Source organism: Salvelinus fontinalis, chromosome 10, assembly GCF_029448725.1.
Source record: "Salvelinus fontinalis isolate EN_2023a chromosome 10, ASM2944872v1, whole genome shotgun sequence".
Classification (NCBI taxonomy): Eukaryota; Metazoa; Chordata; class Actinopteri; order Salmoniformes; family Salmonidae; genus Salvelinus; species Salvelinus fontinalis.
This window is the reverse complement of record NC_074674.1, coordinates 17,994,499-18,007,596: the sequence shown is the minus strand read 5'-3', so window position 1 is coordinate 18,007,596 and position 13,098 is coordinate 17,994,499. Positions and strand designations below refer to the sequence as shown.

The window sequence follows — 13,098 nt, the reverse complement described above, 5'->3', positions numbered from 1 at the left end:
GCTATCTAGCCTGCGATCACAGGTTTTTTATGCGGTTATTCATTCCCTTCCATTGATATCATGTCGCCTACCTATGTAGAAACACGTTTGGCCTCATGCTGGCTATAACAATGGTAGCTAGTGCTGAGCAATAAACCAAACTGTTGGTTAATTGAATTCCATTTTGTTCATTTTATTTCTGGGCTCAATGCGCACATTGTGCATTTAAAAAAAAGAGAAGATAAATCACATCAAGCCCGGACTGTGCGATGTAGTAGGGAGTTGTAGTTTCCAACAGGCCAATATTCAATGTAGTTCTGTGCAGAAAACATGGTATTTACTACAATGACCATAATCAATTGCACGCCTATTTGTCTGGTCTATGTGTTTCTTTTATGCCTGCTACATCAGGTTAGTGTGGGGCAGGGAGAGAAGACGGTACGATGGAGAGGGATAGAGAGCAGTTGTTTCGCGAGCTATCTCTACCTGGAAATACATGATCTCAGTGATTGATAGTTGGTATTCAGCAGTCATAATAGTATGCCTTATTTACTTTGTAGAACTAGTAAAATAGTGATTTAGTCAGACAGCGTAGGCAGCAGCTCTATAGAGATGAGATGACTTGAAATTAAATAATAAAGTCATCAAATTAACACATTTTACTATACACTTCAACTGAAATATTTTATTAAAGTAAAGCAATGTGAATGAATAAGCAGCAATGAGAAGTCATTACCATCATGGGACTTTTATTAATTGTTTTATTCTGTTTTTTGTTTTCTACAGCATTTTACAACCCACATAATGCATAGCGTTTACAAAAATAATGAAGGCTGAACTCGAAACTTGATTATTTGTTAATAATTTAACCGAAACTGAACCGACCTAAAAAAGCACTATTCGCTCAGCACTAATGATAGCCTACAGAAAAAAATAACTGTCCCCCAAAAAGTATATATTTTTTGGCATCAAACCCATATACTAAACTGCAGAACCCACATCCACTTCCTGTGTCAATGAGCTAGCTAACTAACTGTAGCAGGCTAACTGTAGCAGGCTAACTGTAGCAGGCTAACTGTAGCAGGCTAACTGTAGCAGGCTAACTGTAGCAGGCTAACTGTAGCAGGCTAACTGTAGCAGGCTAACTGTAGCAGGCTAACTGTAGCAGGCTAACTGTAGCAGGCTAACTGTAGCAGGCTAACTGTAGCAGGCTAACTGTAGCAGGCTGGCTGTGTAAAACGACAGATTAAAGCACCACAAAAGACACCCCCACTAAGAACCCTGTCATGCTGACTGGGACAGTAGCTCGGTCGACAGTTGGGGAATATCCTGCACCGGGGGATTCTGCTTTGGTTGGGTTGAGAAGGAGAGACATTTTCATTTTGTTTGGTTGAGGTGGACTACAGATGATGGGGGAATGTTGGAGCTATACCAAGGTGAATTTGTTACTGTGAATACTGTAAGTGGATGGTAACTGTAGAGAAGCATGATTGCGTGATGTTTTGTGGTGCGCTGGAGTGTGTTATCCTCTACTACAGTAGTGATGTTTTTGTAAGCGACACACAAACATTTCAAACATCTAAATACTACCAGATAGGGGTTATTTGGCTTATAACTGTTGTTGAACCCTTTTTGGTGACACAGTAGAACCCTTTTTTGAAGGTTCAGTGAAGAACCATCCTCATAAGGTTCTAAATGGTGCTATAAGGAACCCTTTCCTAAGGTTCTATAAAGCGCCATTAAAAAAGGTTATATATAGTGGCCTCCCGAGTGGCGCAGTGGTCTAAGGCAGTGCTAGCTGTGCCACTAGAGATCCTGGTTCGAGTCCAGGCTCTGTCGCAGGTGGCCATGACCGGGAAACCCATTGGGTGGCGCACAATTGGCCCAGCGTCGTCCGGGTTAGGGGAGGGTTTGGCTGGCCGGTTAGTCCTTGTACTATTGCGCTCTAGCGACTCCTGTGGTGGGTGGGGTGTACGGTGTTTCCTCTGACACATTGGTGCGGCTGGCTTCCGGGTTAAGCTGGGTTGTGTTTTGGAGGACACATGGCACTTGGCCTTTGCCTCTCCTGAGTCCGTACTAAAGGTCCTATATAGCACCAAAAATGGGTTCCGCTATGGGTACAAGCCTTTTTGGGGCTATATAGAACCATTTTTTTGTGTTCTTTATAGAACCTTTATGGAGAATCTGAAAGCGTCTTTGGAAATCATTTTGAAGAACCATACAGTTTTTTAAAATCCTGGATCCGCACCATATTTTATTATTAAAATTCCATAGGTGTTGGGCCTCCCGAGTGGCGCAGTGGTCTAAGGCACTGGATCGCAGTGATTGATGCGTCACTGCTACAGACCCGGGTTTGATCCCAGGCTTTCACAACCAACCGTGATCGGGAGTCCCATAGGGCGGCGCACAATTGGCCCAGTGTGGTTAGGGGAGGTTTTGGCCGGGGGGGCTTTACTTGGCTCATTGCGCTCTTGCGACTCCTTGTGGCAGGCCGGGTGCCTGCAGGGTGACTTCGGTCGTCAGTTGAACAGTGTTTCCTCCGACACATGGGTGCAGCTGGCTTCCAGCTTAAGCGGGCGGTTTTAAGAAGTGAGGTTTGGCGGGTCATGTTTCAGAGGACGCATGACTCAACATTTGCCTCTTGAGAGTTGCAGCGATAAGACAAGACTGAAATTGGGGAGAAAAAGGGGGTAAAATACTAAATATATATATATCTATATAATAATTCCATAGGTGTTATTATTGTGTTAATTGACAAGTCTAGTCCAGTGAGCTACCTCTGGAACAGCTGGGGGCCCATGATGAAAAAATTGAGAACCACTGACTGATTTAGTCAACCGTTTTCAATTGACACAAGGCCATACGTGAGTCTTTCACAAGACACCATCACTGGCCATAGTCATATATAATATGTGATGGCAATACACAACACATTAGATAAACTGGAAAGACACTCTCACTCACTGTTGCACAAAAAGAACGATGAGCAAACCACGCCCCAAAATATTCGAATGAGCTGCCTCCCCAGCATTTTAATTACCACTAAAAGAGCGGAGGATCATTTTGTGAACTGCAAAGAACCATTGAAGAGCTCAAATGGTTCTTTGAGTCATTATGGTTCCACGTAGAACCATCACCCTTCCAATGGACTCTTGAGGAACTCCCATTTTTTGGGTGTGTATGTTCCTCTTGTATAGGGGGTGCCCTGTTTGTATGGTATTTATATATTTCCTGCCACCTGGCGATTTTTGCTGATTTAGCTTTAATAATATTATGCAGCATCATCAAGTTTTTCTCTATTCTACACATACTTAGGCTATATGACAGAGGAGAGACGATGGGTGAAAAGGATTTGTGTGACTATCATGTACCTCATGCTTCCTGTGTAACTCCAAGGTACAGATGAGTACGGTTAGGTTGAATAACTGAATGAACCTATGAATAATTTACAAGGCCATTGTGGGTTAGCCTTTCACAAGACACCGTCACTGGCCATAGTCATACATTCCACTGTCGGCTAAAAGTAGCCTACAGTGAAAGTCTGTGACTTGGAAGTGAAGAGGAGGCTGAATGTGTTTGTGTAAATGGTGGGGTCAAGGAGTTCATCAGTGGAGGTGTTTCTGCGTGTAACCAATAGTGTACAGGAATACTACAGGGCGCCAGTATCTCCTTTTAGAGACTATTAGCTGTTTAGAAGAAACCCCAAAACCTAACAATGGCATCCAATACATGAATTACACATATCAGACAGTCTATAAAGTAAGTCAAGCGTTTTTGTCTGATTGGTGGCTTTGGCTGGTAAAAAACAAGGCCTGTCCACATTTGTGCATTTTGTTCCATTTGTTCATTTTTCTCTTTTACTGAAAGGGGCTTTATTTTTCTAGCTGTTTTGATTTTTATGAGACGTTTGATTATGATGGGGCATAACACATTTTTGTCTACACATTTTTGTCTAACTCAGTCAAAACAGAAAATATGTGTCAGTCTGTTTCTTGTGAAAACAGTGAACAACTTGTGAACATTTCTGAATTATAATATATACTGTGGAGCCAGTTTCTTTGGAATCGGTACAGCTAGCTCCAAGAAGTACCAGGCCCATAAGACTTTTACTAACAAACAAACAACACTAAGTTAGAAAGGCTGGCTAGACCCACTGTTAAATTCAATTACCTCAACTATTTCTGTTTGACCTTATTACCTTATTAGAAGGCAGGTGTGCCAAATAGACTTGGATGATAAGTTAAGCGGCGGCAGCAACGCGAGAGAGTAGGACTAATTGTTGACTGTAAAACCCTTGGCCTTTGAGAAGGGAAAATATTAGCACAAACAGTGTTGCTGAGGGTAATTTGTGTGGGCAATGTACAGCCATTATAATGGCTATCTGGAACTGTTAAACGTCCCGACATTTCAAAGCGGTTGCCACGTTATCAACACACATGGGAAAAGGTCACGTAGTCAACTTTTGGTCCTGGCAACTGCTGTGGTGAGGTTTGATGGCAAGATGGCTGCCCCGACCAAATCTCAGAATGCAGCATCAAAAAACGTTACAACTGTATTGGGATGTTATATTCATTCTTGCGTTGTTCTCTCTCGCTCCTCTGTTTACAGGATCAGTTTGATAACTTGGAGAAGCATACACAGTCGGGCATCGAGTTTGTGGAGAGGTACACCAAATTCGTCAAAGAGCGATCGGAGATTGAATTCAACTATGCAAAGCAGATTAGGTGAGTTCTGTTTCTTTTTGGCCCAGTTATGACCTTAGTCTCGGCCTCTGTCTAGATATTTCACGAGTGATTGAAATGGATAGTACTCTTTAATAATTTAATAATTTCAGTCTCAGCCTTCTTCAGCGTACAGAGTATAACATACTTCTAAGATATTTCACTGCCATTAAAAACAAGCATGTCATGCTTCCACACAGGCAAAGTCAATGACAGTTTGACAATGTTCATCTCATTCAGCCAGCAGTGAGCACATCACTACTGTGTTGGTTTTAGTGAGGTCGTATTAGAGCGCCTGGCAGACTCAGCGGTGTTAGCTTTAGTCAGGTGGAGGGTATAAATAAACAGAACAATGATGCCTGGAGCGGTAGTCTGTCTCTCTTTCTTTCCATCTCTCTCTCTCTCCCTCTCTCTCTCTCTCTCTCTCTCTCTCTCTCTCTAGCTGTCTGTTTCTCTCTCGGTCTCTCTTTCTTTGTTTCTCTCTGCGTCTCACTCTCTCATTTCTCTCTCTCTCTCTCTCTCTCTGCGTCTCTCTCTCTCTCTCTCTCTCTCTCTCTCTCTGACACGATAGTGTTTTTCTCTCGCTGTTTTCCGCTGGAGGCGAGAGGAAGTAAGGTTGGCGGCAAGGTGGGGGTCAGGTTGTGGGCATGTGTTGCCATAGTAACGATGCATCATCATTGTCATCCCCAGCCAGCGCTGACCCACATTTATTTTTTTCAAATCATGGGCGAAGTGTCAGTCGTTTAGTCCCCCCCCCTTTTAAACCTGCGCTCTTCCTCCCCTCAAATTCCATCAACCCACATTTTGGGATTTGGTTCCCCAGGAAGGAGGGTAGGGGTGAGGGGATATTCTTCCTAAGTCCTCTTACACCCCAACAACAAGCAGCAGGGATCTTCCCCCAAATCCCTTATCTCGTTCCCTAGAGAGGGCCCATAAGAGGGCTAAGCACTCTAAGTACTGACTACTGACCAACCCCCATCCAGCACCCCTCCTTTGCACCCCTAACCCCTAACCCCACCTCCTTCTCTTTCTAGATAAATCTTCCTTTACCAATGAGATAATAGAACTAGTAGTTCCTCACTCTCTGTTTGCATGCATAGCGCACACACACGCATGTTCGTACACACACATACACACACACACACCACATGACCTAATTAGTTTCCATATGTGTCTGACTTTGGTATCTGTAACACAGAGATAGTATTTTATGGAGCGATTTCAGTGCCAACCAGCCTCACAACCGCAGACTGTGTATGGCGTCGTGTGGACGAGCGGTTTGCTGATGTCCACGTTGTGAACAGAGTGCCCCATGGCGGCGGCGGGGTTATGATATGAGCAGGCAGAAGCTACGAACAATGAACACAATTGCATTTTATCGATGGCAATTTGAATGCACAGAGATACCGTGGCGAGATCCTGAGGCCCATTGTCGTGCCATTCATCCGCCGCCGTCACCTCATTTTTCAGCATGGTGGTTCTGTGACCATGCTCGTGTGATAAGAAAGTTGCATTTTCTAGTGCACAGGAGACCTGTGTTGGAACCCAGTCGGTCAAACTAACACACGTCTTCATGTCTCAGCCAAGGTTGTTCATTACATAGCCTCGCGGGCAGTCTGATCCCACGAGCTTACATGGATGGATCGCTACACGCGGTAATCAGTCTGGTAATTGTGAGGTTGCTCACATGGATGGATCACCAAACCGCCTCTGTTGCACTCTACTTAAATGCACCGATCCTTCTGCTTCTGTTTGCCACAGAAATTGTTGTTGTTGTGCAGTAGGCCTGATTTCGAACCCAGTCACTTACGTTGGTGCCGTGATCCTTGAGTATGAGGTCAAAAGAGGGGCGAAATGTAACCGAGACTTGAAGACTTGCATTCGCTTCCTGAACGAATCCCTTTGGGCTTCATCTAAGTGGGCTAACACAGTCTTGTGACATGCAGGAGACCTGGTTCGAACCTAGTCAGTCACAAGAGCAAGATTAAATAGGGAGTGGAAAGGCTGTCCTTAGACGGGCTATGACAGGGCTATTCAACTACATGTTCATAGAAGGCAACAACAAGCACATCCATGCTCCAGAGATTCTTAGCTTTCAGGAACGGGGGGGTCATAGCTTATAGCTGAAGTGGTTCAAACGTTAGAGCCAAATTGGCTTCAGAAACGGCTAGAAAACGTATATGTACCACAGAGAGCGTTTTGATTTCATCTGTGTTCCCCTCTACCATTCCTAGCTGGTACCAGGATGTTGTCTCTGGTTTTGAATCTGAATTTGGAGAGCTGAATCTGAATTTGGAGAGCTGAATCTGAATTTGGAGAGCTGAATCTGAATTTGGAGAGCTGAATCTGAATGCATCTGAGAAGTTAAATACATGAAACGTTGATTAACTTGAAATTATAGTTTGTAAACTTGATACACGGACAATGCATGCAATAGCTACCATATTCCAACTGAATATATAAATATTGAATTGTCATTTTAAAACTGAATGCGGTGTTCATTCGATTCAGTTTCAAATCATGAAATACAAGTTCAATTTATAAATTCAAATTTTTTAATTTGTGCATTAAACATTCAAATATTCAAATTCAAATGTATTCAATTCAGGTAAAAATTTCTGTTGACACTGAAATCGCTCCATGGATGTATATTTTGCATTTGCGGCGGTCGGATGTTTTCATTCACTCTGCTGACACAAACCCATTTGTTTTTCACCCAGACGACCTACTGCTATCACAGACAAATATGATTTACAAATTACAGAATGGGTAGCCCTGTTTCTAAAGCTTCAGCAAGGTTGCTCGGTTTTTTTGACACAGTGTGCATCTTTGTATGTGTATTATCTTTGGACTAATTGTTCTCCCACCAATCAATTTAGCCCGTTGAAGCAGATTGAATCTACCTGGATCCTGGCCCTTTGAGATCTAATAAACGCTAATGCAATTGGCCCTTTGATCATCCGCCCCTCGTCACACCTCTATGCTGGAGGAAGTTAGATTCATTGATTATTTCTTTTTCTCTCTCTTTCTTCTCCTCCCTCTCTTTCCTGCCTCTCGTCTCCCCCTCTTTTGTCTCTCTTTCTTCTCCTCCCTCTCTTCCCTGCCTCTCGTCTCCCCTGTGTTTGTCTCTCTTTCTTCTCCTCCCTCTCTTCCCTGCCTCTCGTCTCCCCCTCTTTTGTCTCTCTTTCTTCTCCTCCCTCTCTTCCCTGCCTCTCGTCTCCCCCTCTTTTGTCTCTCTTTCTTCTCCCCCCTCTCTTCCCTGCCTCTCGTCTCCCCTGTGTTTGTCTCTCTTTCTTCTCCTCCCTCTCTTGAACCTTTTTGAGCTTTTTCTCCTCACTGCTGTCATACTGCTGTAGCTTGACCTTGTCCGTGTGAGTTCTGATAGAGCTGTCGTTTCTGTTAGATCTCTGATAGATCTGTCATATGGTCTCTGGGCCTGAACATGGCGACAGCTCTCTGCTGTGTATGAAATATCTCACAGATGGTTAGCACCTCTGCATCAGCCATTAGAACGGACTGCTCAACAAGACAAAACCCGTCGCTCTGCTTCTGCAGATAACATGGCACTACAATGCATCAAGAGAATTATCAGAAGAGAAATGGTCGAAAATGAGACCAGATGCACACAGTGAGCTCAAAGTATTGGGGACAGTGACTCATTGTCAGTGACTATTGGGGACAGTGACTCACTCTAGCACTTTGGATTTGAAATGATACAATGACTATGAATGGATCGTGAATAAGGATGAGCGAGAAAGTTAGACCCACAAAATATCATACCCCCAAGACCTCTCACCATTACATTAACAGGGGAGATTAGCATATTTTTTTTGGGGGGGGGGTAATGTTTGTGCGGACAGTCTGTGCGTTAACCTTATAGTCATTGTATAATTTCAAGAGGCAAAACAACAACAAAATTGTCACTGTCCCAATACTTTTGGAGGTCACTGTATTTAAAACCGTGCATGATATAGTGTGTAGACAGGCGGCATGGCTGGCTGCACAATACACAGTGCACAGTACCATTAGGCCTACCATTTCACCAAACCAAACAGCATGCGCTGGTATAATCTAGGTTAAATCCTCCTCCACTGTACCGAATGGATAAACACGCACAATGTTTCAATATAGTACAGAAGGCTACAGTGCATTACGTTTCCTCCCCCAAGCACAGTAACACACATTGGCATAATCCACAGTACAGTAGAGTACAGTAGGCTAAGGGCTATCATTGTGCATACTACTAAAAAGAATGGGGGTGTGGGTGTTACAAACACACTGTCTAGAGAAAATGACACAGTATCACCCAATATGGGGCACACACACACACACACACACACACACACACACACACACACACACACACACACACACACACACACACACACACACACACACACACACACACACACACACACACACACACACACACACACACACACACACAGGTCTAATCCTTGTTAATTCCTATGAGCATCCCCTGTCTGTCTGTGTGTTGGTTAAAGACTCTATGGAGGAGGAGGAGGAAAGCCAAATGCATTTTGAAATGACATCTGGCCACGAGAGACAGCCAGGGTAAAAGCAAGAGAGAAAATGAAGAAGAGCGGGGGAAGAGCTAGATCTGCCTAGCAACAGAGCAGACACCAGAGGAGACTAGTAGGGGGTTGTGGTGAAGAGAGCGAGAGAGAGCGAGAGCGAACGAGCAGATATGCTGTAGTGTTTTTACCACATCCATGATTCGTTCATTGATTTTTTTAAACACATCCCATGCGTGGCATTTAAATGCTGGTACTGTCGAGGAGAAACACGTAGGCCTATGCATGTCTCAATGGCAGAGTTAGGCCTACACGGTAGTCTAATAATGACCTTTGCTACTGTCAATGGCCATTACAGTTGTTGTACCAGTATTATTAATATTGCCCCTATTATATTGCCACAGTAGCTTAGTCGTTGAAGAGGCAGCAGTCGTTCCGTGTCTTTTTTCCCCCCATTGGCCATTAATATTAATGACCACGACGTCGCAGGGGTTCTGTTGATATTCTACTGTTCATATTGACCTTCATTGTGCTCACCCTGTGCGACCTAACCTCTATTGCCAATGAGGGGGTTAATGGTCCAAACATCAGCATAGTAAACAACACACCATGCATGAGTGAGAAGACCTAGCGACAGTATGCAGGGTCCAAACACACCAAGAAAGTCGTGAAGAGGGCACGACAAGAGAGCATCCTGACCGGTTGCATCACCGCCTGGTATGGCAACTGCTCGGCATCCGACCGGAAGGCGCTACAGAGGGTAGTGTGTACAGCCCAGTGTACATCACTGGGGCCAAGTTTCCTGCCATCCAAGACCTATATACTAGGCGGTGTCAGAGGAAGGCCCAAAAAATTGTCAAAGACCCAAGTCATAGACTGTTCTCTCTGCTACCGCACGCCAAGCGCTATCAGAGTGCCAAGTCTAGGTCCAAAAGGCCCTTTAACAGCTTCTACCCCCAAGCCATAAGACTGCTGAACAATTAATCAAATGGCCACCCGGGCTATTTACATGGACACCCTCTTTGGTTTTACACAGCTGTTACTCGCTGTTTCTTATCTATGCATAGTCACTTTACACCTACCTACATGTACATATTACCTCGACTAACCTGTACTCCTGCACATTGACTCGGTACCGGTACCCCCTGTGTATAGCCTCGCTACTGTTATTTTATTGTGTTAGTTTTTATGAAAAAATTTACTTTAGTTTATTTAGTAAATATTTTCTTAACTCTGTTTCTTCAACTGCATTGTTGGTTAAGGGCTTGTAAGTAAGCATTTCACGGTATGTTCTACACCTGTTGTATTCGGCGCATGTGACAAATAACATTTGATTTGATCTACGCTCTTTACAAGGAGCACATGTGCTCCCCGAAGTTGAAAAATGTAGGTGCACACAAATACATTTAGGAGCACAATGAAAAAATATTTGAAGAAATAAATCTAGAATCCTTCATTTTTCAAGGTGTACTGGTGCTCCTAGATAAAAAGTTCCAGGTTGCACAGCAAAATATTTAGGTGCATATGCGAGTAAAATGGTGGCATAGTGGAGCCCTGATGTGACTCACCATTCGCTGCCTGGCTGCCGTGCAGCATGCCTCATTGCTTCCTGATTCGCTCTGCATCTGTCTGCTGAAGTCTAATTGGCTTGTGTGGTGTGTTGCCGTTTCTAGGTGGATTCTTCTAATTGGTTTACCTGTTTTTATTGGCTGTCTGGTAGAGTCTACTGTACATACATTGAGTGTACAAAACACCTGCCCTTTCCATGACAATGACTGACCAGATGAATCCAGGTGAAATCTAGGATCTCATATTGATGTCACTTGTTACGCCCACTTCAATCATTGTAGATGAAGGGGAAGAGACAGGTTAAAGAATATTTTTTTAGGCCTTGAGACAAGTGAGACATGGATTGTGTATGTGTGCCATTCTGGGGGGGAATGGGCAAGACAAAATATTGAAGTGCCTTTGAACAGGGTATGGTAGTAGGTGCCAGGCGCACCGGTTTGAGTGTGTCAAGAATTACTGCAATACTGCTGGGTTTTTCACGCTCCACAGTTTCCCGTGTGTATCAAGAATGGTCCACCAACCAAAGGACATCCAGAAAACTTGAAACAACTGTGGGAAGTATTGGAGGCCACGTGGGCCATCATCCCTGTGAAAACTTGTGGAGTCCAAGCCGCGATGAATTGAGGCTGTTCTGAGGGCAAAGGGGCTGCAACTCAATATTAGGAAGGTGTTCCTAATGTTTTGTACACTCAGTGTAGATTGAGTAACCTACTGTGTGTGTGTGCATGTGCGGAGTGTGTGCATGTGACTGTTATTAAACTGTGTGACATATAGTAGGTACAGAGCGATAACCAGAAATAGGTGAGGCGTTAAGCCGACTATCGCTAGCAAACAAACACACAGCAACAGAGAGCGAGAGCGAGAGAGAGGCTGACAGAGGGAAAGAGACAGGGGAAATGAAGGAGACAGAGTGAGGGTTAAAGAGAGAAAGGAAGGAAGGAAGGAAGGAAGCGAGAGAGACAGAGATTTTGTCCTGGCCAGGTCACGTGGTCTGGAAAATCTTCTGGCCCTAACCATAAACCCCCTTTTCAGCATTCTACTGCATCTTCTTAGTGACTGATTGTGTATTCACGCTCCCGAGGCCAAAAGCATTATTACTGGAACAGGGGGATGGAGGATGGGTGTGGGGAGGGGAGGGGAGGGGGGCGATGGCATAAAGCACTCTGGCAGATTGAACAGCAGTGGATGATCCATTGGCACAGTGACATGGACATCAGTAATGGAGGAGGCATACAGTGGAGTTAGGGTATGTTCAGCCGCCTGCTGACCTTTTGTATCAACCCAATGGGATAATATGCACATACTTAAAATAGTAGAAACTAGCCAACATATTGTTTCTCAGTACTGAAATAACAGAGCTATGGTTCTTCTCTCCTCACAGGAATCTATCAAAGAAGTATCAACCCAAGAAGAACTCAAAAGAGGAGGAGGAGAACAAGTGAGTTTGAGACTTTGCGACGCGACCATTGCAAATCATTGATCGTTTTTGTTTCTTCAATGAATGACACTATTTGAGCATGTTGTCATGACACATCAATTGCTCTGTCAGCCCCTCCTCTGACATCACTTTCTGTGACCCCTGACCTGTCAGGTACACGTCATGCCAGGCCTTCCTGTCGACACTGAATGAGCTGAACGACTACGCAGGTCAGCACGAAGTCATCGCTGAGAACCTGACCTCTCAGATCATCACAGAACTCTTGCGGTACCTCACGGAACTCAAGGCCGAGAGGAAATCGGTGAGACCACACTTCCTGTCTATATTCTGATACCCTCCATGTACTGTATGTTATTTTCTATTCTGTTCGACTCTATTATTTTATACAGTATGTGATATCTATCTTCTATTTATTTGTACCCATCCATTGATCCATCCATCCATCTCTCTGGTCTGTCTCTCAGTAGACTGGTCTGTCTCTCAGTAGACTGTCGGTCAGTGAAGAGGCGACTCCGGGATGCTGGCCTTCTAGGCAGAGTTGCAAAGAAAAAGCCATATCTCAGACTGGCCAATAAAAATAAAAGATTAAGATGGGCAAAAGAACACAGACACTGGACAGATATATGGCTTTTTCTTTATTTATCTATTTATTTATCGCATGGAATAGGCTTCATTTTTCAGAACAAGAATAGACTGACAAATTTCAGAAGAAAGTTCTTTGTTTCTGGCCATTTTTAGGCTGTAATCAAACCCACAAATGCTGATGCTCCAGATACTCAACTAGTCTAAAGAAGGCCAGTTTTATTGCTTCTTTAATCAGGACAACAGTTTTCAGCTGTGCTAACATAATAGCAAA

General features: G+C 44.0%; 1 protein-coding gene across 26 annotated transcripts in view; it reads left to right on the top strand.

The window, feature by feature from the left end:
- The window catches only part of LOC129863727 (formin-binding protein 1-like), a 100,947-nt gene that overhangs the window by 38,211 nt on the left and 49,638 nt on the right, over positions 1 to 13,098 (top strand). For all 26 annotated transcript variants that reach the window (XM_055935928.1, XM_055935927.1, XM_055935926.1 and 23 more), the window contains exons 2-4: positions 4,588 to 4,703; positions 12,186 to 12,242; positions 12,396 to 12,543. In XM_055935928.1, the coding sequence (XP_055791903.1) occupies positions 4,588 to 4,703; positions 12,186 to 12,242; positions 12,396 to 12,543 (321 nt within the window). The remainder of the gene's footprint in view (positions 1 to 4,587; positions 4,704 to 12,185; positions 12,243 to 12,395; positions 12,544 to 13,098) is intronic.